This window comes from Budorcas taxicolor, chromosome 2, assembly GCF_023091745.1.
Source record: "Budorcas taxicolor isolate Tak-1 chromosome 2, Takin1.1, whole genome shotgun sequence".
Lineage (NCBI taxonomy): Eukaryota > Metazoa > Chordata > Mammalia > Artiodactyla > Bovidae > Budorcas > Budorcas taxicolor.
The window spans coordinates 100,537,294-100,563,927 of NC_068911.1; the positions used below are offsets into that span (position 1 = coordinate 100,537,294).

At 35.5% G+C, this 26,634-nt stretch overlaps 1 protein-coding gene and 1 non-coding gene across 2 annotated transcripts in view; both read left to right on the forward strand.

Moving 5' to 3' along the window:
- Positions 1 to 26,634, forward strand: part of LRP1B (LDL receptor related protein 1B) — a 1,834,206-nt gene that overhangs the window by 1,217,502 nt on the left and 590,070 nt on the right. Inside the window, exons 36-37 of the mRNA XM_052653145.1 lie at positions 18,781 to 18,915; positions 19,486 to 19,615. Coding sequence (XP_052509105.1) covers positions 18,781 to 18,915; positions 19,486 to 19,615 — 265 coding nt within the window. The remainder of the gene's footprint in view (positions 1 to 18,780; positions 18,916 to 19,485; positions 19,616 to 26,634) is intronic.
- On the forward strand, positions 2,570 to 2,642 carry TRNAG-GCC (transfer RNA glycine (anticodon GCC)). The gene has a single exon. It is a non-coding gene; the product is annotated as a tRNA-Gly (tRNA).

A 26,634-nucleotide genomic window follows, 5' to 3' on the forward strand; every position in this document is an offset into this window, starting at 1 on the left:
TAGTCCTGCATTTGCAATTACACATAATCCTTAATTCTGAAAATGGTGCTCATTTGCTGATTTAGATGCTTTACACACTTCCAGAGTTACTTACTCTCTGAAGTTCTTCTCCATCCCAATGTGTTAACATTATGCCAGCTGTCTCAGATCACTTTTAAATTATTTCTGTTTTCATTTAATCAGAGATTTACCAGAGTCTGAGATGAGAGACTTTAGAGCTTATCTAATCCAAATTGATTATTTTTCATGTAAAGTGAAGAAGTTTTGTTTCAAAATGGCCATCATGCTGACAGACTTCATAGAAACAGAGACACACCTAAGGAACTCTGCATCAGGTCTGGCTGTTTTGAGTTTTCCCAGATAGACAAGCAAGCAAACTTTCACATGATTACATTCTCTAGCATTCTGCTCACCCCAGCTGATGGCAAGCAGAGTAGAGACATCAGAGCAGGAAACAAAGCCCCTGCTGAGCCTTGCTCCTATGGCAGGTTCATAAGCAATACTGTGGTTTTCAGCCCCAAAGTTCTGGAATGATTTATTACACCACCTTAGAAACTGGCACAGAAGCCCAGACTGTTGAAGTGACTTGCCCAGAAATGCACATCTGTGAGTGACAGAGTTGGTGACAGATAATAGTGTTCTGATTGAGCTTAATAATTCTACTTCACCATAGCTTCTCCTTCATCTTAATAATTCTTAATAATTCTACTTCATCATTCCTGTTTTATTTAATATGTTTGGATGTGTTATTAGATTTTGCTTAATTTTTCATAAGGCTGTTTGAAAGGAAGTAGTAGGGTTTTTATTTTTTTCTTCCTTCTTGCTACCACAGCTTCTTTGTTGTTAATGAACATAGCTTTACCTTGAAACTAAAGGCTGAAACACTTTCCTTTTATCCTGTTGCATAAAATGGCTTCATTTTGCCTGCTACTGGCAAAAATCTGACTAAAAAGCTCTAACAAATAATCAGTAATATACAAACCTGTCCTGAAATGTATGCGGTGAGAAATTAAGTGCTCAAATTCAGAAAATAAAAAACATGACTCTCCTGTGTGCATTTGCAAATTCAGGATAATCACAATAAAATACAGAATTAATTACAAGTTAACCTTGTGAAAAATAACTTGATTATTTCCAGGTTATTATCAGTGCTCTGAGCATTGGAATATTTCAACGATGATTCAAGTTAAATGGGTTTTAATGATTACAATCTAGGTGACTCATAAAATAAAATAATAAGGTAAGAAGCCTACATATTCACCTGCTTAGCAAAGCTACAATTTTATTCAATATAAGGTAAAATAATTTATTAATAATTTTTACTACATTTTTACGTAGATTTATTTTTTTTGTTTCAGTTTTTCTACTTTTAGGAAAGACAGCCATCTTCATTTATTGCTCTTTTGGTGAATTCTATAAATAGAAAGGAAAAAAGGGAGTTTATATGTAGGGGAATTGGAGAAGTGCTGAAGGGTATCTTTAACAGAGTACTTTCATTGATAGAGCAGAAATGCACCAGTATCTCCAGAAGGCCTATTCAAGTGTTTACTTACCAACTGTATCATGAACCATATATTAACCCAAGGCTGGACAACTTCCCACAATATCATAAAACCTCAGAACAATCCTGTGTGATAGGCTTTATTCTCATTTAAAGGATTTTTAACTCAGACTTCAGAAAGGTTAAATAATTTGTTCAAAGTCCCATATCTGATACAGTATGGTGCCCAAATATTCACTTCTCTACTGCCTCTGAAGCTCAGTTTTCTTTCCACCTTAACAATATTCCCTCTGCTAAACAGTAAATAGTTTATTTGATTACTTAATACTTTGAGTCTGAAGAGACAAATTATAAGCTAATATATAGTCATTGTGGAAAAGATAGATTTTTCACAGACAGATTTTTCATACTGAAGATAACCAAATGGCTTTTGCCTTGGAAAGGAAGTAGGGGAAGTTCGGGCAATGGAGTATTTGAGTTCAGGAACAAAGTATTTTATTTAATTAAAATAATTAAATGGAGCAATTCTGATGAAGGACAAAAATGAGAGAGGAAGAAAAGGGAGAGTGAACTCTCAAAGTTGAAAGCATTAAAAAATAATTTTCAGCCATTTTGTAAATTGTTTCAGGATAGTCATAATTTTAATAAAATGAATGAGTGCTCTGTATTAATTTGAAAGTACAGAAGAATTTTATAGTAATTTTTTAAAAGTTAAAAAACTGCTGGAACAGATTAGATTCTTCTTCTATTGTAAAATACAACAGAAAAACAAAAATGTGTTGTTGTTTTTCTTAAAAGAATTTCAGTAATAGAAATTGACCAATTAGGCATTGGCTTGTTGACTTTAAATTCAGTAGAGTTGATCACTTTTGAAGGGGTTGACCTTGAATTCCTTAAAGTAGTTTTACATATTCTTCTTTTACATTTGAGTCATCTTTTTTATAGGGTGCTTTAAAAAGAATACCATGAATAAATGTAAAATGTGGGGTAAAAGTTTTCATATTCATGTTGGCTTCCAAGAATTTTCTTAGTGAAAGTGAATGGTCTGTCCCTTGGCTGATTGTTTTTTCCTACGGTGGCTTAGACGGTAAAGCGTCTGCCTGCCGTGCAGGAGACCCGGGTTCGATCCCTGGGTTGGGAAGATCCGCTGGAGAAAGAAATGGCAACCCACTCCAGTAATCTTGCCTGGAAAATTCCATGGACTCAGGAGCCTGGTGGGCTACAGTCCATGGGGTCGCAAAGAGTCGGACACGACTGAGCAACTTCACTTTCACTGTAATAGTACATTTTAGTTTGAAAAATAATGATATATTTGACCTTATTCTTTTTAAGCAGCAAATAATTTGAACTATGATATTATTATTGAATTGTGCTGTTATCCATTGGCCAGTTTCACTGGCCCAACAATCTTGAGCACCTACACTGTGCCAAACTCTTTGACAGACTGAAGGTGCCGCAGAAACAAAACTGACAGCATCTCTGTTCACGTAGAGCTTATATCCTAGTGGGAAAACTAGATCACAAACACTCATTCCCCTCCCCAATATAATTTGATGTCAGACAATGATGAGCACTAAGGAGGAAAAGCAGCTGTAAAGAGTGGAAGATTCAAAGCAGCTGCTATTTTAGATCATGTGTTCAGGAAAAACGTGGAGAGGTGAGTTTTAGCCTGAGTGAAAGAAATGAGAATCCTGTGCAGATTCACTGGAAAGCAGAGTACAGTAAGCCTTAAGATAGAAATGTGTTGATATGTTGAACTAGTGAGGTCAGTGGGCTGCAGCCTTGCGCGCCAAACTGACAGAGAAGTAAATTCCTTAAGATTTGGGTAGAACTTGCCTTCTTATCTTCTACTTCTTGGCCATATGAGTGACCTGGCAGCAATAATCCAATCTTTGATTCTCTTTGCAATCCAGATAGGGTCGGGGGCTTATCTGATAGTGTGAATCGAACCTTAGTTTCTGAAGGGTCTGAATCCTTGGTCATAGTTCTCAGACTGGGGTTGCTGGATGTGTCTTTTTGGGGAGAGTACTAGAAGGCTCCTGAGTGAATGACCCAGATTTCACATATACTCCTTACTGGCTGCATGGTATGAGAACAGTTGTACTTCCTCATGCTGCTCAGAGTCAAAAGTCCAGGCTGGTTTGGAGACTTAGTTTTTCATCTGGTGATCCTCTAGACACAAGAAGTGCAGAGTCTCTTGGCAGCTGGTGTAGCTTGTAGTTCAATTGAGACCCTTGCAGGGGTCGTTTGACAAAAGTGTATCCCTTTGCAACCAGGAGCTCCAACCCTACAGAATCCAGAGTTCCAGGAAAGGAAAACACAGTACTCCAGGGGGTCATTAAGAGTATTTGTTTCATCTTTTAATTCTTAATGTACTATCCTCAGAAGCAATCTGATTTTTATCACCATAGGTTAGTTTTGCCACTTTTAGAATTTTATTTAAATAGAATCACACACTATATATTCTTCTGTGTCTTTCTTTCACTTCATGCCATCACATCCGTGCATGTCTTAGTAATGAGTTCCTTTCCCGTTGTGTGAATATACTATATTCTGTTTATCTATTCTTCCATTGATGAATGTCTTGTATGTTTCTAATTTGTGGCTTGTATGGATAAAGCTTTGGACTTTCTTGTACAAAGCTTTTTATGGATATTTTACTATTTAACTTTATGATCTAATCATCATATTTAATACATTGGGAAAATAGAAATAAAATACAACATATAGTGTAGGATTTATACGAAGGCATCCTTCATACATGCATTCATTCAATTTGACATCCAAAGAAAGAAGGCAGATCCACTTAGTCACTCACTACATTTCCTGAAGCACTAGAGTTTCCTTTTGTAGACGCCTATCCAGTTATCTACTAGTCTGTCACAGTTTTTCTTTTAAGATCTAAGACTTGAGCTCAAGGTAGAACAGCAGAAGGAAAGGATACACACACACACACACACACACACACATAACATACATATATAGAGAATTATTATATCTCTTCTTTGATAATGGGAAATATTTCAAATTTGCTACTTCAGAAAAAGTCTTTGTCCTTGATCTACCCTTCTTAAGATGTTCTGTCACTAACTTTCTAAAACTATTTCATTTGTATTCTCACTGAATTAAAATGTCCTAAAGAGTCTTATTTTTCTTTATCTCGCTGATAGTACATATTAGTTTTTTAAGAATGTCTGAGCCTACCTTATTATTGTTTCTTATTAAATTACATCTTCTTCATTTACTTGATAATGCAAGCTGATATGGGATCTTTTTAATTGTTTTCTGTTTCATCAGAGTTAGTTTTCTAACATAATCTTTAACCTCTCGTCAGCATGAGCTTGGTTTAATTGAGGTGAAAAATCATTCCCTTGCCCAAGTTGCTTCAAGACTATTTTTAGTAAACTTTTTCCTCATTCTGCTAAGACCAAGAATAAGATTATTTCTAAAATGCACCCTTGAAAGCCTAGTTCATATAAATACTTTGTTTGCATCAAGGTTTTATATGTTTTTTTAACTATTTCTTTATTTTTAAAATGCAAAATTCATGGTTAATAATTCTGGTAAAATGTTGCTGAAATTTCTGCAGCTTCATAGTTTCCTAAATGGGTAGACAATTGTGTCATCCAATTAAATTGTGTTAAAGATTAGAGCTTTGTGATATATTTTATTATCATAAAATCTTCTGAATTCAACAGTCAGCTAAAATATTACTACCTCAGGAAATTATCATCTAAGCAAAGTATGTCTTCTCTTACCCTCCTTTACTCTAAATGATACTCTGCTTTTAATTTCTTTTTAAACCATTTACTTTATTCTATTTGCTTTGTTGTTAATTGAATACAACATGTACAGTAAGTCCCCTACACATGAATGAGGTCAGTTCTGAGAGTATGTTCATAAGTCCAATTTCTTTGTAAGTCCAACAAAGTTAGGCTAGGTACCAGCCAACAAAATTGTCTATTTGGTACTGTACTGTAATAGGTTTGCAATCGTTTCCACACAAATAATACATTAAAAACAAAAAACAAATACAAAAAATAAAAAAAAAGTTAATCTTACAGTACCTTGAAAAGCACAGTAGTACAGTACAATAGCTGGGCATGTTCACATCTTTGAAAATTCATAACTTGAAGGTTCATATCTAGGAGACTTAATGTATTCAATTACCATTTATAGAAAGCTAGAGATAGGCATTGTGAATCCACGATGAGCAAAAATCAGTTTCAATCTACTGGAAAGGAAAATGCATACGAGTAAGCTATGCAATACTCTGAGTTAAGCACCACTACGGAGGTAAGCAACAAGGAGGACGGTGATTTAAAATAGGATAATTGAGAAGTCTTCCTGGAGGAGGAAAGCATGGGTCTTAACATCTGAATAATAGTTTTCTGGGTAATGAGGTACAGAAGAAATGACATGAGAAAAAGCACAGAGAAGTGATATGATGGCTGTGTGCACAGGGAGTAAGGGTAACTGCAAACATGGTGGTAACACAGGGGTCAACCTGAGGCAGGAGGTGTGCTATGGGCTGAGTCTTTTCCAAGAGGGAAGCAAGGTGCATGCTCTGTAACTAACAGTCTAGTCAAATATAGGGTCAAAACATATTACAAGTGTTTGTATTTAATTTTTCTTGACCTTCAAAAGTTTATATTTATATGCATGTTTCATATATGTGTACATGTATAATGGGTTTATATATGATATTTACAGATAAAATATATAAAAATATATATACACACATAGAGAGAAAGAAGAAGAAAGAGAGAATACTCAAATTATTTTATGTATCAGAAAAGGTTGAAGGCCACTGTTCTTGATCATAGATGGTCTCATATGACTTACTAAGTAATCTGAACTTCATCTTAAGTTGTGAGAAATCTAGGAACATGAACAATGGTATGTGAGAAGACCTGATTTGCATTTTACCTAAGATATTTGTGAAAATAAATTTTGGGAAAATAAAACTGTAGGAGGGAAACCATTTAGGAGGCTGTTGCAGTCTTTCAGAAGAGAGATAGTAAAGACCTGAATGAGACTGTAGTGGTACATGCAGATTGAAAAACAAAATAGGAATCAAAACCTGCAGGACTTGGTGACTGATGGGATGTGATGGTGACATAAATAAATACAGATGGGATCAAGGACAACTTTCAGATCTTTGGGTGATGGGGAGTATGTTCTTCATCAACTGAGAGAGAGAGAGCAAAGAGTGGATCTAGGGCTGCTCTGTAAGTTTGTTTGTTTTTAATAATAGTATTTATTTATTTATTACTGTGCTGGGTCTTTGTTTCTGGGCCGGTTTTTCTTTAGTTGCAGCAAGCCGGGTCATTCTCCAGTTGCAGTACATAGGCTTCTCACCGCAGTGGCTTCTCTTGTTGCAAGCACAGGCTCAAGAATGTGTGGGCTCAGTAGCTGTAGCCCAAGCTCTAGAGTGCAGGCTCAATAGTTGTGGCACACGGGCCTAGCTGCTTTTTAGCATGTGCAGTTCTCCCTGATCAGGGCTCTCATCCATGTCTCTTGCATTGGCAGGAGGATTCTTTACCACTGAGCAAACAGGGAAGCCTGGTTCTGGTTTATGTTCTGACATGTTGAATTTGAATTGTTTCATGGCATGAATTCATGCTAGGTTATTCATTCACTGAACTTTTATATCTATATAGTCCAAAGTCGGAGAAGGCGCTGGCACCCCACTCCAGTACTCTTGCCTGGAAAATCCCATGGATGGAGGAGCCTGGTGGGCTGCAGTCCATGGGGTCGCCAAGAGTTGGACACGACTGAGCGACTTCACTTTCAATTTTCACTTTCCACTTTCATGCGTTGGAGAAGAAAATGGCAACCCACTCTAGTGTTCTTGCCTGGAGAATCCCAGGGAAGGGGAAGCCTGGTGGGCTGTCATCTTTGGGGTCGCACAGAGTTGGACACGACTGAAGCGACTTAGCAGCAGCAGCAGCAGCAGCAGCAGCAGCAGTCGCAGTCCAAAGTAATGTACTGGATTCTGAGGAGCTAACTAGAAAGATAATATGGAACCTTAATTTCAATGTACTCTCCATACAAGTAGAGAGACAACTGCGACTTACTATAAAATGATAGGTGATGTTTGTGGCTACTAAGTACTTACAAGAGGGTGACTGATTCTTTGGGAAAATTGAACAAATCTTGGTCATTTTGGCATCCCTTTATGAAACAATTATCCTGGAATAAAAAGCATCAATATACAGCTAAAAAAATGTTTATCAGGAATTTGTTTACAAAAATAGAATCATTGTGATTTTTTCTGAAAGCTCCGAGCACATTTATATACTATGTTTTATCATGTTAGCTATGATTAAATAACAGTAAAGTCAATGGAAAAAATAATTATATATTAAGATTCTTATTCATCCATCCTTTCTGAATTATATGGTATGCAGAGATATTTAAGACAACCATTGAGGACAGAAATTTTATTGATTCTTTAATAGTGTTAATAATAACTCTTTCCAAATTTGAAAAAAAAAATTTTTTTGGCCAGTCCTTTAAGTACAATAAACACTGAGAACTTCAACTAATCTTTAGAGCAAATTTTCTGTATCACTTTTAATAGTAAACTTAACTTTGCCTTCTGAAAAGGTCACTCTATATCCAAATCAACATTAATTTTTATTATAAATAATTAATTGCTAGTGACTTTGGAAATATATAGCAATGCCAAATGTTTATTTTGAAGAAATTTTGCACCGTTTTTTTATTTCTTTGATTTTTAAATTTTATGATAATAATTTATATATTAGTCATTTTATAAAGCATCTGCCTACAATGTGGGAGACCCAGGTTCAATCCCTGGGTCTGGAAGATCTCCTGGAGAAGGAAATGGCAACCCACTCCAGCATTCTTGTCTGGAAAATCCCATGGATGGAGGAGCTTGGTAGGCTATAATCCATGGGGTCGCAAAGAGTTGGACACGACTGCTCGACTTCACTTTTGCTTTCAGAGGAGAATCAGAATATTTTCTGTAATTTTACATTTATAAAGATAATGGTATATTAAACTCAAACCACATTAAAACTTGAAAAGTATACACAATTGTCAAATTTATTATTATACTTTTTATTTGGCATATGAGATCTTAGTTCCCTGACCAGGGATCTAACCATGCCCCCTACAGTGGAAGTGTGGAATCTTAACCCACCAGACTTCCACGGAAGACCCAACTAGTTAGTACACATTTCATTTTGTTATATCATACAGTGTGTATTTTTAATTTTAATAGTTGATTATATATATTATGTACTAGGCATTACATACTTTAACAAAGCATTTATTTACTTATCCTCATAGCCACTTTATTAGTCTCAATTTACATATTGGGAAACTGAACAGAAAGATTAAGGAACTTTAAAATGCCTCTAAGTAATACAGCTGAGATCTATAACTCAGGAACTCCAACCACATTGTGCAAGCTGTTAATTATTATGCTACATTGCTTTCTTTAGTAAACTTCTTAAGGATTTTTTTTTTTCACCAGAAGTAACAAAGAAAACCAAAAACCTCCAGACATATTTGCTGGGAAATCCTCTGTTTTTAAGGTTTATACTCCATCTTTGTCTGACTTAACTAATTTGAGGTAGAATATAGAAACCAAACATTTGAAGAACAAGATTTCTGCCTTTTCCCTATTCAAAGTTAAAAGTGATACAGAATGTTAGTGTTTTCTGAAGTAGGATGATGGTTTCCTGAAAAAATGTCTGAGTGGGTATCCCCCGAAGATATATCTACTCAACATGCTGTCTCAATTTTACAGTTTTGTTTTGGATGTCTAAAACAGAATAAATTAAAATAATTTCTCCTTGCAGCTACTATCGGTCCTCTTCTTATCTGAAAAAGACGGGAGTGTGACAGCACATTTGAGTTCTTGTATGCTACCTGAAAGTCAAAATTAAGCACACAGGGCTGTGAAAACTAACTTAATGCATATGAAAAACAGCACATTGGCTATTGCTTTGAAGAGATAAAACAGTGAATGCTTAAGAAAATGTGAAAGATTTTTTTTTGTTACCCTGAGAGGAAACAGTTCAACACCTGAAAATGGAATTGCTTTTATAATGAGTATGTTTAACGCAGATTTCATTCAGGACAAAAAAGCTCAACAGGCATATATTTCTTATTTGATAAAAGAGTAATTTAAAAGAGAATGTACATTATCTAAGGTTTCATAACATTGTACCTTAAGGGAATTAAGCTATCTAGAAACTCTGAAGTCTTGCAGATTTTATTTACTCACAAGACGAACTTCTTACTGATTTGGTGCTGTAGGGAAATTGCCCATTACGGTTTGTATTGATTTGCCTTTCTCAAAATAAAAGAAACAAATGTAATTCATTAGCACTTTACCGTTGAATCCCTTTTAATATGGAATGTCAAGAACTTGGGTCACTTTTAACCTGCAAAATGTTTGAAGAAATGATTCAAAATTACGGAAGACTAGAAAGTACAACTTAATTCTTATCTGTTCCCAAGTATCAGAACTGGCTGTCATCATCAATTAGGTTCACGATTCTTCCTGAAATAATTTTGTGTCCCTCCCTCCTATTAACAAAGATGAGCCTATTTGTTAAATTGTTTCTTTTCTGAACTAGGCTTTTAGGAACTATATTGTGTATCTCTCCTAATCCGAACGTTACCTGCTCTTCAAAGATTAGTCAAAGCCTCACTTCTTCCATGAAATCTTTCCGAATGACCTTGACTTTGACCTTGCTTTCCTCCCACTTTCTATAATATCATAGTTTGCTCCAGAGGTTTCACGTGGTACACCATGACGCAGAGTGTGCCAGAAACAGGGCATGACTGGAAAGTAGCAGCTGCTTGGTTAGTACTAAGCCTTCCATTTAAACCTTCCATTTTCGTCAGACAACTTACTAGTTAACCAAAAAGATTTCACTTAAAATGTGTCATTTTATTAAAAATTATTTACTTATAAAGAATACACTAAGAAATATATACCCAAATAGAAATTTTAAAAGGAAAAGGGACAAAAAAGTCAAAACCACAATGTTAACGTTTCCTTACATTGCTTTGGATTTTCTTAGTCATTCCCTACAGTGTGTATACGCAACTCTGATGTGACTTGTCTGTAACATTATGATTTGATGTGTTAAAATCTGTTATATATAATTTATACTGTATACAACATCCAATTATAAAAATTATTTTATGGAGATTCCTAAAAACGTAGAAACTGAAATAAGATGATCAATTAAGACAGAAAAATATGAGTGCTAAGAGAAAAATTAAGGAAAAAATAACATGAAATGAGAGATAAAATCACGTTGTAAAATTCTATAGAATTTTGGTAGAAGTGGGCAGCAAATTTAACTTTTATATTTCTAACAACTGGTACAGGAAGAGAAACAATTTCAGAGTTCACAATGTCTATGTAATTTTTAAAAATTCAAGCAAAAATACATACTTCTGGTATAGAACACAAACAGCTCAATAAAAAACAGCTTATTGGGAATGGAGAAAGATCAGAACAAAGTAATGTTCCTATTAACTGCCTTATAATTTGACTTGAATCAGGCAGAGTGAAGAACAGTAATTTCTAACATATCTGGGGCCACTGGCCAATCAGGATCAACTGAACAAATTTTTTTTAAATTATTTTTTCAAGTTAAAGTCCTCCCTAAACTGGAGGGAAAAAATGTAACCCCCAAAGCTATAGTATAATATTCTGGAGGCTATAATATTCTTGAACATAATATTCAAGTTCTTGTCTCCCCCTTCTCTTCTTGAAAATCCCTTTGACAATGACTCATTAATAACAAGATTGTAATGGAGGTTAGGGTGGGATGTGGTGGGGTGTGAGTAGCATTTTATAATAGAAATTTCCTTCTCAAGATATTACACCCTGTTAAATAACTGTTTTTCTTCTTATCTGTGCCTTTTACAGGTTAACTAGTAATTCTCAACCTGCACACTACCCTATACTAAGCAATTTAAAAATCTCTGAGGTGTGGTTGCATCTTCAGTATTCTTTGAAAACTTCCCCAGGCAATTCTAATGGGTACTCATTTAAGAACCAAAAAAAATAGATTATTTAAAGGCAGACCTATTGCTGAGAAAGGGGGTAGTGATTAGAGATAGTTTCTTTCTGAAAAGTGGCTAATCAGAAAGAGGAGGGAATGATAAATTGAGACTAGAGAAGAAGCTGAGGATAAGACATGTCTGGGGATGAATATGAAGCCACCACTGGGAAAACAAACCGTGTGGTGGGCGTGGCTAGGAGACCTTTTAGAAAAAGATGTTTAATTTTCAGCTTGAAGTCTTTTTACGTTGTGATAATAAACTTTTGTATCTCATGCTTCTGTGAATTCTATTGGACTGTCTGTATTGCAAGTTTGTATATGTAGTTCTGTGTATAAATGTACGTGAGAGAGTAAGATATGAAAGTGAAAATGAAAGTGAAGTTGCTCAGTCTTGTCCAACTCTTTGCGACCCCATGGATTGTAGCCTACCAGGCTCCTCCGTCCATGGGATTTTCCAGGCAAGAGTACTGGAGTGGGGTGCCATTTCCTTCTCCAGGGGATCTTCCCAACCCAGAGACTGAACCCAGGTCTCCTGCATTCCAGACAGACTCTTATCTGCGCCACTAAGACATGGATTAAGGAAAAAAACTGTGTCCTGAATCTGGACTGAAATGATACAGAACAGAAACAAAATATTACATTAAGACACAGAATGACTGGGAAATGCAGAGTAATAGCATAAAGTCTCTTCTTACAAAAGTAAGAGAAGGTGGTTATTGAAAGAGTAAAAGACCAGAGTTTGAATTAGTGGGAACTGCCATATCTGTCAAAGTTTTAGAATGAACATCAGTTTGGAGACCATTGCTTTACTTAAACTAGAGGAATTAATGGATTGTGTGGCCTTAAAGCAGCCTTTGCAAATGTGGAAACAATTTGTTTCTGGGTGTATCTGTTAAGGTCACTGCTGATAAGTAGAAAAAAAAAAAAAACATTGTTTTTAATTTAAAAGCTAACAAACATATGGAGAATGCTTATATTTGACTTTTAAATGAGAAATGTGTCTGCAACCAACTCATATGAAAGTGGTAGCAAATAAAGTCCAAGCAAGCGTTGGTGTTTGGAGCGAGGAACATTGTTCATGTTGATTCCAATAGTCAGTTACAGGGCAAGTTCACTATAAGCATTGATACCAAGGATTGTATTGGCTCCACATAGATGAATCTTGTTTGTATATAACAACAAAAGTTAAAAATGTAACAACAAAGTCCTGACAGCTTTCTCTATAAGATAATAAAGAGGGTAGCTGGTGAAAATTGTTGAATAGCCACAGGTAAAAAATTCTCTAGAACTCAAGCTTGAAGTTTATCAGGAAACCAGAACAGATTTTTGTTGTTGTTGTTGTTATTTATTTATGTTTTGGCCGTGCTGAGTCTTCGTTGCTGCATGGACTTGTCTCTAGTTGCAATAAGCAGGGGCTATTCTCTAGTGGCATGTGCGCGGGCTTCTCATGGTGGTGGTGGTGGCTTCTCTGACTGCAGAACATGAGGTTCTAGAGCACGTGGGCTTCAGTAGTTGTGGTACATGGGCTCAGTAGTTGTGGCTCCCAGGCTCTAGAGCACAGACTCAGTAGCTGTGGCCCACAAGCTGAGTTGCCCTGCAGCATGTGGTATCTTCTCAGACCTGTGTCTCCTGTGTTGGCAGGCAGATTCTTTACCACTGAGCTACCAAGGCAGCCCCAGCATATACATTTTACAGAATTTTCCAAAAGTTAACTTTGGGTATTGAGTGCAATCATCCTTACTTTCAATGTGTAGGATAGAGTATAATGGGTCCAACAGAATGGAAACAAAAAAAGTTGGGTAGGTTAACTGAGCTCATCAAAGTTGTAAACTTTAGTATCTAATGTCATTAAGTAATTTTTTTTGTAAATAAAATTTTATTGAAATATAGCCATGCCCATATATTTACATATTTTTATTTATATTTATTGACATATAGTTGATTTACAATATTACATTAGTTTCAGGTATACAGCATAGTGATTCAATTTTTTCATATATCATACTCCATTTAAAGTTATTACAAAATAATGGCTAAATATTTCCCTATGCTGTAAATATATCTTTGTTACTTAATGTATTTTATACATAGTAGTTTCTCTTAATCCCAAACCCCTACTTGCCCTTCCCCACCAACTTCTCCCCAGCTGGTAACCACTAATTCATTTTCTATATCTATGAGTCTGTTTCTGTTTATTATATACATTTGTTTGTTTTGGATTTCATGTGTTTGTGATTTTAACATTGAGTATTTGTTTTTCCATGTCTGACTTATTCAACTAAACATACTACTCTAGTCACTTGCTTTTCATTCAATAAGGTAAATGCTATGAAACAAGGTAGATAAGCTTGGTGGCTAGTTCCTGGAAATCAGAGAATTTTTAGAATTTCTTGCATGTTTATCTGTCCTAGGAGGTCTTTGTGGTTGAGCCAGCCATATATGGAGTGGGTGGTGGAGCTCAACAATAGTTATAGAAAGTCTATAGAGTAGATTCTTATTTGGGGGAAAATTATTTCAGATAATGCATATTAAAGTAGGCCCTACTTACTAAAGTCATCCTATGACTCAGCAATTCTACCTGTGTTTGTGTACCCAACAGAAATTACACTGTATGTCTGTTATAAGACATGGATGAGAATATAACATGAAATCTAGTGTGTTAATGATAGGTGACCAATAGTATTAATTAGTCATAAGAAAATAGACCACTATAATTGTTATTACCTTACATTACAAATTTTACTTTCCAGTTTTTTAGTTATATTATACTTTCAGTTCAGTTCAGTTCAGTCACTCAGTCATGTCTGACTCTTTGCGACCCCATGAATTGCAGCACACAAGGCCTCCCTGTCCATCACCATCTCCCAGAGTTCACTCAAACTCACATCCATCGAGTCAGTGATGCCAGTCTTTTCCAATGAGTCACCTCTTTGCATGAGGTGGCCAAAGTACTGGAGTTTCAGTTTTAGCATCATTCCTTCCAAAGAACAGCCAGGGCTGATCTCCTTTAGAATGGACTGGTTGGATCTCCTTGCAGTCCAAGGGACTCTCAAGAGTCTTCTCCAATACCACAGTTCAAAAGCATCAATCCTTTGGCTCTCTGCTTTCTTCACAGTCCAACTCTCACATCCATATATGACCACTGGAAAAACCATAGCCTTGACTAAACGGACTTTTGTTGGCAAAGTAATGTCTCTGCTTTTCAAAATGGTATTTAGGTTGGTCATAACTTTTCTTCCAAGGAGTAAGTCTTTTAATTTCATGGCTGCAATCACCATCTGCAGTGATTTTGGAGCCCCAAAAGATAAAGTATTATACTTTACTTATTGTTATATGTCATAAGATAGTTAATTTTAAAGTCAGCTCCAGAAGTGAAATCTATGATTTCAGGAGTAAAATCTATGTGTTCACCACTGTACTTCTATGCCTACATGGATGCTTAGCATTTGCTAACTATTATGTAAGTATTTGTTGAACAAACATAATTAGAGTTAAAAAATCAGATTTTAGAATAAGTATTGGAGTGTAGTTATGATAGTCTTTCATCATTTTCTATCTTTATATGTATTTCCACTTTATATCTTTCAAGTTTGTCATAAGATTTTGTCATATTTCTGCCTGATTCTATTACTAATTAAAATATTCTTGATGTAACTTATGTTTATTTAGTTATATTCCTGGGTATTAGACTACATATTCTTATATCTTAGTAAAATTCTCACTTAAAGTGTAGAAGCATACAATATATATGTTATATAAGGAAAGAAGAATTGGATGTGAATGGTGATTTAAATCTTCTGTCCTCTTGGTCTTCCTTAATACATCACATCATCTCAGTTATTCAATGCTCTAATCCAGTGGATGTGACCATTTAGAGATGGTCTCAGTGTTACAAATTAATCTATTATTCATATATTGAATATTCATGAGGTATCTACTGCACATGTAACTCTTTTGGTAAATATTGAGTCAATTGCTATCCCTACTTATCACATATCTCAGACAATTTCCAAAAAGAAATGCAGAGATGCAGTTTCAAGTCAATATAGTAATAAAGTATGTGCAAGATAATATGGTGTATGTGTGAAAGAATTCTTTGTGGTTATACTGAATAAAATTTTGCAGGGCTGGCAAAGCTATTAGAGAATAATAGGAAAAAGTAAGGGTCAACTACATATTTAGTGTCTTTTTTATTCTAATACCTGTGAAGATTGTTGTCAGTGTCTTTTTTGAACTCATAAAAACACTTGTCTTAGGACTTCCCTGGCAGTCTGGTGGTTAAGACTCAGTGGTTCCGATGCATGGGGCATAGGTTTGATCCCTGGTGAGGGAACTAAGATCCCACATGCGGTGTGGCCAAAAAAAAAAAAAAAAAAAAAAAAAAAAAAAAATTTAAAGCCTCTTATCTTTACTACTAATATGCTGTTCAAACTATACTATTATCAACTGTTAGTAATTTTTCAATGTGCATACCTTCTGTTCCTTACTTTATTAAGTTTCTCATGTACAAGCTTTGTCTCCCTTAGTTGTGCCTCCTTTCAATCAGTCTTTGTATTACACATCACATTAATTCATTTGTTCATCAGACATTTACTCTGACCTTAGTATATACAAGGCACTATTCTAAGTGCCAAGGACAAGACAGTGAACAAAATTAAGTCCCAGCCCTCAAAGGGATTATATTTCTGTGAGACAAGACAGATGCTAAACAAACAAACCAGTAAGTATGTAATGTGCTTGACAGTAATACATGCTGTGGAGAAAAATAGGTCTGTAAGGGAAATGGAGCATGACAAGGAAATAATTTCTGTAGAGTAGTCAGGGCAAGTTTGAGTAAGACGGGAAATATTTGAGCTAAGACAGAATCATGCAAATAGCTAAAGAAAGAACATCCCAAACAGAAGAAAAAGTGATGGAAAGAAATTTAGACTTAACAACATTTGGTTTGTTTTAGGGAGAGGAAGTTCTTGTTACTAAAGCAGGGAGAGTGGAAGGATAATAGATGAAAGAGAGTTGAAGGGTATGGGTGGATCATGAAGGAAGGTCTTGGGAAGTAGCTTTACTTTTAAATTGAATGAGATGGAAAATTATTATAACACTGAATGAAGAGTAGAGAAATTATCTTACTGAATTTGAATAGGGTGACAGTGGGCCCTCAGTGGAGAAAAGGCTCATGAGGAAAGGGAGACCTGAGACCAAAGTGGAAGTTGGACTTTAGTTAGAGTCTTTTGCAGTACTTCGGGTAGGAGGTAATAATGACTTGGATTACATTCTAACTAGACAGTATGAGAATGGTGATGGATATGATTTTAAAGAATAAAAAGAGCTAAAATATTTGGTAATAGATTGAAGATGAGAGTAGTTGGTGATGAATTAGATGTGAAGTGTGAGAAAAAATTATTAAGGACAGCATAAGGTTTTTAACCCAAGAAACAAAGGATGGAGGTGCCCTTCATCATATCACCATGGCAAGGGGAGCTGCCACGAGGAAGACTGCAAGAGAAGCATGTTTCAGATAGAAATCCAAAATTTGTCTTTCACAGTCAGAGATGCCTTTTCTTATATTCCAGTGGAGATACAAAATAAGTAAGTGGCTATATGGGTCTAATGTTTGCAGAAGAGAGTGGGGCTCTTCATATAACACTTAAGTATTTATGCAAAAGTAGGGCTTATTTTGCATATATTTTGGAGAAGGAAATGGCAACCCACTCCAGTGTTCTTGCCTGGAGAATCCCAGGGATGGGGGAGCCTGGTGGGCTGCCGTCTATGGGGTCACACAGAGACGGACATGATGGAAGCAACTTAGCAGCAGCAACAGCAGTGCTTATTTTTGTTGATCAGTTCATTCCTTCAATCATAAAAACATATCAACAGATACTTTGACAAAATGGGACAGATGAAACAAGTCCTTACTTTCCAGATATGTATATGAAAATGGTATCTCTGCTCTGATTCAAGCATGTATCTGACTAAACCATTGTTGCAAACAGGGCCTGTTTGGAATTTTTCCCCAGATAAGTAATAGAATTTAGACTATATTTCATTTGAAGCAGAACCCCCAAACTTACTGATAAATGGCTTTTTTATACTAATTGCTTTTTCTTTATGTCCATAGCCTGTCACTATGCCAGATAGAAATTATATTGGTCTTAAAGGATTTGTTCTTCATTAGCCATGTAGGTCACAACACAAAAACTTACTTAGTTGGTAGCAAATTTATTATTTAATGATTTGTCCCCAGTGTCTTTCTGGTGGCTGTATTTAACATCATTGATCCATAATTGCTACCCTTTATGCATATGCATGCACATATATTTCATTTATAGTCTTCAGACACATTTTTCATTCAAATATTCAAAAAGCACTGTTATTTAAAGACTCTATGATAGCACAGAGCCATTCTTCAAGTGTTCGTAAGCCCATTTTTGCAATGAGAGTTTGAAAAAGAATGCATAGGGTTTGTAGTTGACATTTGGGAAACTAGTACCTCAGAAGGAATAATTGGATGATAAGGTACTTTTAAGGCTTTACACATTTTGAATAACTTTATGTTTAAAATACCCTTGACATAATTGAAATATCCTGTTTCTTTCCATTCTCTCTCTACTTTGAGACTTTGTTGATTATCTCCAGTAGTATTCTTATCATATGACATGAGAACAGATGTTTCTAGAAACACTGTGGTCCAAAATAATATGATATGATATCAAAATTGTAAATTCATGGGAGATAAGTATTTATGAGTTTAAATGAATAGGAAAATGAAAAAAATTAAAAGGATGTAATAGGCTATTTGCACATATATTTTAAAAATGCTTTAGAAAACATATTTGACTAGGTTTTCCCATGTGGTTTTAATATCCTTCTTACCATTCTTATTAGTAAATTTTAATGAAGAACATTTATACTCTGGTACACCCAGGATGATAACACTCAGAATGCTGATGCAATGTGCTCCTAATACATATATCCCTGATGCTAGAAAAAATTGAGGGCAGGAGGAGAAGGGGGCAACAGACGGTTAAAAGGTTTGATGGCATCACCAACTCAATGGACATGAGTCTGACCAAACTCTGGGAGATAGTGAAGGACAGGGAAGTCTGGCTTGCTTCAGTCCATGTTCAAAGAGTTGGACAAAACTTGTAACTGAATAACAACAAATACATATATCAGTACATTCTATAGTGTATGTATGTTTGTTTGTTTTATCAATAGAAAATGATACCATCTACTGGACAGACATGGGCTTCAATAAAATTAGCCGAGCTAAAAGAGATCAAACTTGGAAAGAAGACATCATTACCAATGGTTTGGGAAGAGTGGAAGGAATAGCCATTGACTGGATTGCTGGTAAAATCCATGGCTTTCTGTTTTCGTTTTAAGCCTATATTGTTAGGGGCTCAATATGCTTCATAAAAATTCTGTTTCTGAGACATCACAGGTTTTTATTTGTTTGTACTTCTAGCCACAGGGATAAATGGTCACGTTTGCTTTTCGTTACACTCTTTCTAATACTTTTGAGCCTTTGTATATGTGTTTTTATGTAGAAGTAGATTACGTAGTATTAACTTTGCTCAACTCACCTGAGTCCCATGAGGCTGATAAAAAAGTATTAGAAGTTGTCTTTTGCCTGAAGTCAGTAGAAAGTGAAAATAGAGCTCTTTTTCAGGTGAGAGAAGTTTCCATTTACTTTTAACACACAAAAGTATTATATGGGTTAAAGAACAGATGTGTGAGATTAAGAAGCATTTACATATTAGTTTATTTATAGCTTTCTGCTTAGTGTACCTATTAAAAAAGAATGTAGGAGGTAAATGATTTCTTTATGGTTATGTGAATGTTCAGAAAGTTAATTTTAGCTATAATTAATAAATAATTTTTCTCACAATTATATTATAAACATTTCTGTATTTCTTCTAGGTAACATATATTGGACAGATCACGGTTTCAACTTAATTGAAGTTGCAAGACTCAATGGCTCTTTTCGTTATGTGATTATTTCCCAAGGCCTGGATCAACCAAGATCTATAGCTTTGCACCCAGAAAAAGGGTAAGTTCAACATTTACATATATTTGGGGATTTTAGGTGACTTTTCTAAAGTTTCATTAAAAGAAAAATCTGTACGTTGATACTAATATTTATTTGTAATCATAATGTTTGAAATAAATTCAGTATCTTACCTAAGTGGAAGGAAAAGTTTGTTTTCACTTTGTCATGTGTATTTCAGTACATATTTGATGGGCTTACATTTATTACATGTATTTATTTATTTATGGCTGCACTGAGTCTTCATTGCTACCTGCAGACTTTCTTTAGATGAGGCAAGTGGGGACTACTCTCTACTTGCAGTGTGGTGGGCTTCTAATTGCAGGGACTCTAGGGTGCCTGGGCTTCAGTAGGTATGGCGCATGGGTTTAGTTGCTCCAAGGTATGTGGAATCTTTCCGGATCAGGGGTCAAACCCTTGTCCTCTGCATTGGAAGGTGATTCTTAACCAATGGACCACCAGGGAAGTCCTTATGCAGTTCTTTAATGTGTGTGTAAATCCAAATGAGTACACCAGTGTTTTTCTAGATTATTCATTTAAAGTTCTTCCCTAAAACTGTTTATGTGTTTAGAAGTCAGTTTTTTGTTTTTTTTTTTTTGGTGAATGAAGTAACCATCTGATAGCCAACCTTGTTCTTCAGTATTTCTAAAGCTTCAGTTTCTATTTATGTATTTCTAATTGTTATAGCAACATGTTCATCCCAAATTTTTTCCTTCTTTTTAAGTTACAGATAAGTATGTTTACCTGTATAATTGAAAGTTCCATTTTTCCATTTGGACAACCAAACTCTACAATCTAATTAAAATTCTACAATCTGAGTTTCTATTAATAGTTTCAATTAAATAAACTGAGTTTCTATTACTAGGGGATAATCTTGAGATGAATTTCAAAGAGAAAATATGACACTTTTGGTATCCCTCTCACATATCCTATATTCAGTATACCAGAAATCCTGTTACCTTTAGCTTCAAAATACATTTATGCTTCACCTACTTCTCCCAGTTTTCACTGTTTCCACCCTAGTCTGAGTGTAATCACTCTTGCCAACCTTTCAGGACTGTGGATTACCATCTTCTATCCTTGTATTCCTACAGTCTGTTCTTCATGTCACAGCCTAATGGTCCTTCTCAAATGTAAGTGGCAGTAACTTCTTTGCTCAGAATTTACCAGTGAGTCCTCTTTCACTCTGTTTAAAAGTTTATAACAAACTTTAAATTAGAGTGTTTTTGTTGCCTTTTAATGACTAAATCATGTCTGACTCTCTTATACCCAATGGACTTTAGCCCACCAGGCTCTTCTGACCATGGGATTTCCCAGTCAAGAGCATGGAAATGTTTGCCATTTCCTGGGCTACCCAGTTGGCTCAGGGGTAAAGAATCCACCTACAATGCAGGGGATGTGGGTTTGATCCCTGCGTTAGGAGGATCCCCTGGAGGAGGGCGTGGCAACCCACTCCAGCATTCTTGCCTAGGGAATCCCATGGACAGAGGAGCCTGGTGGACTACAGACCATAGGGTTGCAAAGAGCAGGACACGACTGAAGCAACTGCACACACGCATGCACACATTTTCTTCTGCAGAGTATCTTCCTGACTCAGGGATTGAACCCAAGTCTCCTGCATTGGCAGGCAGGTTCTTTACCACTGAGTCAACAGGGAAGCCCAAGTGACATTATTTCCTCCATTTTACAGATAAGGAAACTGATACCACAAATAAAATATATTACTCTGTCATTAACATAATGTATGGGAGAGTTACATTTTCTAAATTTCAAAGATTATGCTGCATTATATATGTATGTATGTGTGCTACCTGTTACATATACACATAGAAGTATTGCAGAAACGAATAACCAAAAATATCAAGCATATAAGAAAATAGGCTTAACAGATTTTACAAAAAGTTACAATAAAAATTTAAAGACTAGAACTATAAGTGAAAGAGAGAATAAACAATAATGACAAAATACTGGAAAAGCTAGATGTTTTAGAAAATATTTGAGTTGGATCTGACTTGCCCTGTACATTCTCTTGCCTACAACTGCACATTCATGGACACTTGCCAGTACACATTAAGAATGTTGAGAGAAGGTATAATTTTGTTTAGTTCCAAGCATAAAACACATGAGTCAATTTAGTGTGTCCACATCATACCTGTAAACTTGAATATAAAATTTCCTCTTCCAGTGTGAGGGTGGTTCAGATGATAAAGAATCTGCCTGCAATTCAGGAGACTCTGGTTCAATCCCTAGGTCAGGAAGATCCCCTGGAGAAGGGAATGGCAACTCACTCCAGTATTCTCACCTGGAGAATTCCTTGGACAGAGGAGCTTGGTGAGCTATAGTCCATAGGATCACGAAGAATCAGACATGACTGAATGACTAAGACTCACTAATGCAATGACATTTTAAAAATATCTTTTTCATTTATACTTTATAATAAAGCAGTGAATCAGTATACCCTCAATGGAAAAAAATAAACCTGATCAATTGTTGGACTATACGTAATTATTTTGAAGGTAGGAACAAATATAATTTGAATGTTATGAAATATTATAGATACACAGGAAATGGGTTTGTTTGAATAATATGATTTCTTCCCATCATATTCATAATAAGTCCAGTGCTTCACTTTATTCTAGAAAACATCTTGTGCCTGGACTATTATTGATTTATGCAGTTCAATTTAACAGGCCTCTTGCTGCTAACTTATCAATCTTCAGTTTTCGCTTGCATTTCTTTTGAAGCCGAGTTTTGCCCTCAAGTTGTTATTCCAGACTTTCTTTTGTTAAGTATATTTTGTACAGTCATCTTAGCATATAACTATATCTATTTCTCCTTAGAATGATTGACGACATCAGGCAAAAACTCTGCATATACTTCACTATTTTGTCAGTTTAAGTGCTACGCCCAGCCAGCAAGGTCATGTCAGGATGTCTCCGTCTCCTCCTCAGCCTTTAATTCAGTACATGTTGACAAAACAGGACGATGGTGTGAAAGATACCAGTAGACACTGTAAAGTATGATGATATAAATAAGGTGTAGCTTTTGTTCACAATGAGTTTTCTGTTTAAACTTTTAAACAAGTACAAAATTTCGTTGGAAAAGTAAGTAACATAATGTAAAGCAGAACTAATATGGAAGCACCAAAAGACTATATTGATATAACTCAAGCTTAAATCTGACACCTACATTTCATGTCAAAGTGAAAACTTTTATATGACTGTTACAAAACTACATTAAATTTTCAGAAAACACATAGCTTATGACTGGTGTAGGTAGTAAAAGTGAGGGTAGTAGCAGCTGTGGGGAGGAGACATGAAGAAAGAATGTTTTTGAGATGGAGTCGAAATATATTGTATAAATAAGAAATAAAATAAATAAAAAATTAGTAGTGGCAAAGCAAAGGACATTGCCAAGAGCAAAAGTATATAAAGGACATGTAGGGAAAAGTAGTTAATGTAGGTGGAAGATAAGTTGGGGCCGGAAAATTGGCAATTGGATTCCCCACATTTAAAAAATATTATGATGACTCCATCCCCGTTTTACCAAGTGAAACACAAACTGGTCCTGGATCCTTTCTCCTAAGCCTTCCCCATGACCTCAGAGAATCCACATAAGCAGAGATCAGAAGTACATTGAGGTTGTTGCATTCTTTAAGAAATTCTTCGGAATGGTTCTTTATCCTTCCAGGAAGGATGTTATGGAGGAAGAGGAAGGATTCTTTTTCTGCCCTCATATCAAGAAAGAGAGACAACCAGAGACCAATATATAAGTGGGAAACTAAAATAGATATAAAAGTTGTAAATGGAAAAGTTGTGTGACTTTTTTCTGCAGGTTCTTAAGCCAGGAGGAGTTAGATCAAAGCTGGAAAGAGGGAATAAGATTTTAAAATAGATATGAGATTTAAGTTTGGACTTAGAAAGATCTGGTCTTTTATGCATGAGAATTAATCTTAATAATATCATTCTGTTTTTTTAACTAGAATTGTCTTGGAAAGCTTGGATTCTTCCTGAGATAGCAAATTCTGGAGAAGAGATAGCTAGTAGAGCATAAATAGAAGCAAGAGTTGGATAAATATAGAGTCATTCCTACTTATTCCAACAGAGTTCAGGTTCCGCAATAAAAAATGGTAGTGGATGAAATTATCCAAGGAAGACTACAGGAAAAAAGTCTAATGACATGAATGAAGAATGTTTACAAATGGAGATAAAATGATTATGGGGAGCAAAAACAAAATTAGCAATAAGGCAAAAGAAATGCAGAGGAAGAAGTGATTTCAAGTACTCAGAAAAATCACTTTCATAGAAAGCAAGACAAGAGAGTTTTAGGAAGAACTTCAAATGTATCTGCAAGAAGGAGATCGAGAGACATAAAAGCAGAAAACAGGACATGTAATTGGTGAAAGGGATGACATTTTTAATCATTATGAATTTCAGGAAAATGATAAGAGAAGAAGCCAAATATAAAGAATTAATAAGTGAAAGATAATTAGAAAATAGAGCCAGAATATTTAGACTACAGTGACAGAAACGTGGACAATGAAGGAAAAGAGTAAAAAACAGAAAGTATGTTGAGAAGATAGTAGGGCATAAAGAAACATTTTTCTTAGTATGGGACCAGGGAAGTATTGCACATATTCATCAGCTGAGGGGTGAAAGGAAATGTGTGTAAAGAGGAGACAGATTCCAAGGAGCTTAGCAGTAACCTTGGCAAGGAAGAAGCAATAGGGTGGAATAGGAAGAATGGAGGATAGCAGATGGACAAGATTTGAATCTTAAATAAGGTATCTCTGAAAACAGATCCTGGAATGAAAATTCAAGTCAGGTAGAAGTCAGATAAGAAAGGGGCCAAACAAAGGTTCAACTGTGAACCTTGGAAAGTTTTGGAGGGTAGACCTCACTTAGCAAGGGAGCTTGACTTCGAACTCCCAGCCAGTTATTCACTGGATAGGGCAACCCTGGGGAGATATACATTCCCAAGATTTCTTGCTCTCAGCACCACTTGCAAAAGAAGATGCTAGTAGCTGTCCTCTGAAAAAATGTTGCCTATATGAGTTACTGAAAAGAAAAGGACACAGTAGCTGGGCACTGGAGTGCATAGAGATTTCAAACAGGATCAGAAGGTGTCTAAACGCAGCACCAGTGGTGTCCATGACAGTTTGGAAGGTCAGTGTGGACATTTCCTACCTTTGATATCTTTTGAAGCATCTTGATCTCAAATGCTATATTGCTTTTGGTTATTGGGAAGGTTAAATGAGGTAAATTTAAATAGGAAGATTATATTAGGGAAAGTTCTCTTCTATTTTGGGTGATGGAATGAATGAAGGGGACAGAGTACATACACCAGTTGTTCAGTCACTCAGTTGTGCCTGACTCTTTGTGACCTCATGGACTGCAGCATGCCAGGCTTCCCTGTCCTTCACCATCTCCCAGAGTTTGCTCAAACTCATGTCCATTGAGTTGATGATGCCACCCAACCATTTTATCCTCTGTCGTCCCCTTCTCCTCCTGCCTTCAATCTTTCCCAGCATCAGGGTCTTTTCCAATGAATTGACTCTTCATATCAGGTGGCCAAAGTATTGGAGCTACAGCTTCAGCAGTAAGAATATGCCAGTAGAATCTATTTTAGAGGTTAAAATTAGTGAAATTGAAGAAAGTTATAGATGATATACATAGAATTAGTGGCTATAAATAAATAGGTAGATTTGCTGAAATTATTGTGGCAAATAGAATATGAATAAAAAGAATTCCAAGAAACATGTGTCCAGCTTCAAAGAGTTTCTAGAATCTAATGAGGTATTTATATGACCTTGAGTAATAGTGCTTGGTAACTTAGCAGTAGAAAAATGATGGGAAAAATAACCCCAAAAGGGAGCAGGTGATGACATAATCAAAGTTGGCAGTTATAAGGGAGTAACCATGAGTTGCTAATCAGGAGATGAGGTCTAGAAATTAGTGATAAAATGGAATGAAACCAAGAACAGGAAATTAGAGTAATGTAGGGTCGAGGCAAAAGAAGATAGATGTAAGTCCCTGAAACAGAAAAGATGAGGAAGCATGAGCTGGAATGTTCACCGGATCAACAACGTGAGTCATAAGGTCTCTAAGTACGTCATCTTGGAGGGAGAATATGGCAAAATTGTCAGCTATCATGACTGAAGTGACTTAGCAGCAGCAGCAGCAGTAAAGCAATTAAATGGATTTGGTGTTTAAATGTATTAGAGCGACTATTTGATGGTAAGGGGAAATGAAATATACAAATTCATAATGTGAATGTTTTGAAATAGTGCATATAACCTCAGCGAAAGCTTTTTTTTTTTTTTCTCTTACTTAAATATACTTCACTTTTATTCTAGACACAATGGCATCCGTTTCTTTGGGCATCTCATTGCAGTTACTCCTCCATTCTATCATCTTTAACTTACAATGAAGATTTTCCCTTTGCTTTCAACTAGGCTCAGATCCCTCTTATTTGAAAAGAAAAATGCTGCCCTATTTCTCTCTGTATGTTTACTTCTCTAGTTCTTAGAAGTAAATGTCTCATCATTGAATTTCTGAAATGAGTTTTCAGCTTTAGTTCTTTCTAGGAATATCTAAATTTATCCGTAGCCAAATCCAGATTTTTTTTTTTCAGGTTTCATACTGCTTGCCTTCTTAACATTTTTCTATTGGTTATCCACTCAAGAGTTTTGCTCTGGTACCTTCTTTAACTTGGAGTTTTACTGTTCTCTCGGATCCCTTCCATATATATATATAGATAGATTTTTCTCTTTTTTTTGTGCACTGTGTATCTGTTCTGAGCACACTCATTTAAAGCTTTGTATGCTATTTTCTCGCTTGATATATTTATCTTTTACATATATTTTCATGTTTCTAACTTTAATCATTGCATTACATCCAATATTTTATCTTCATTCCTTTTATTTCTATTTGCAATTTCCTTTAGAAATGATTTATTTTTATTTCAGTGACATCCAACTTTCACGAAAACTTTTTCATCTACTTTCACATACTACATCTATT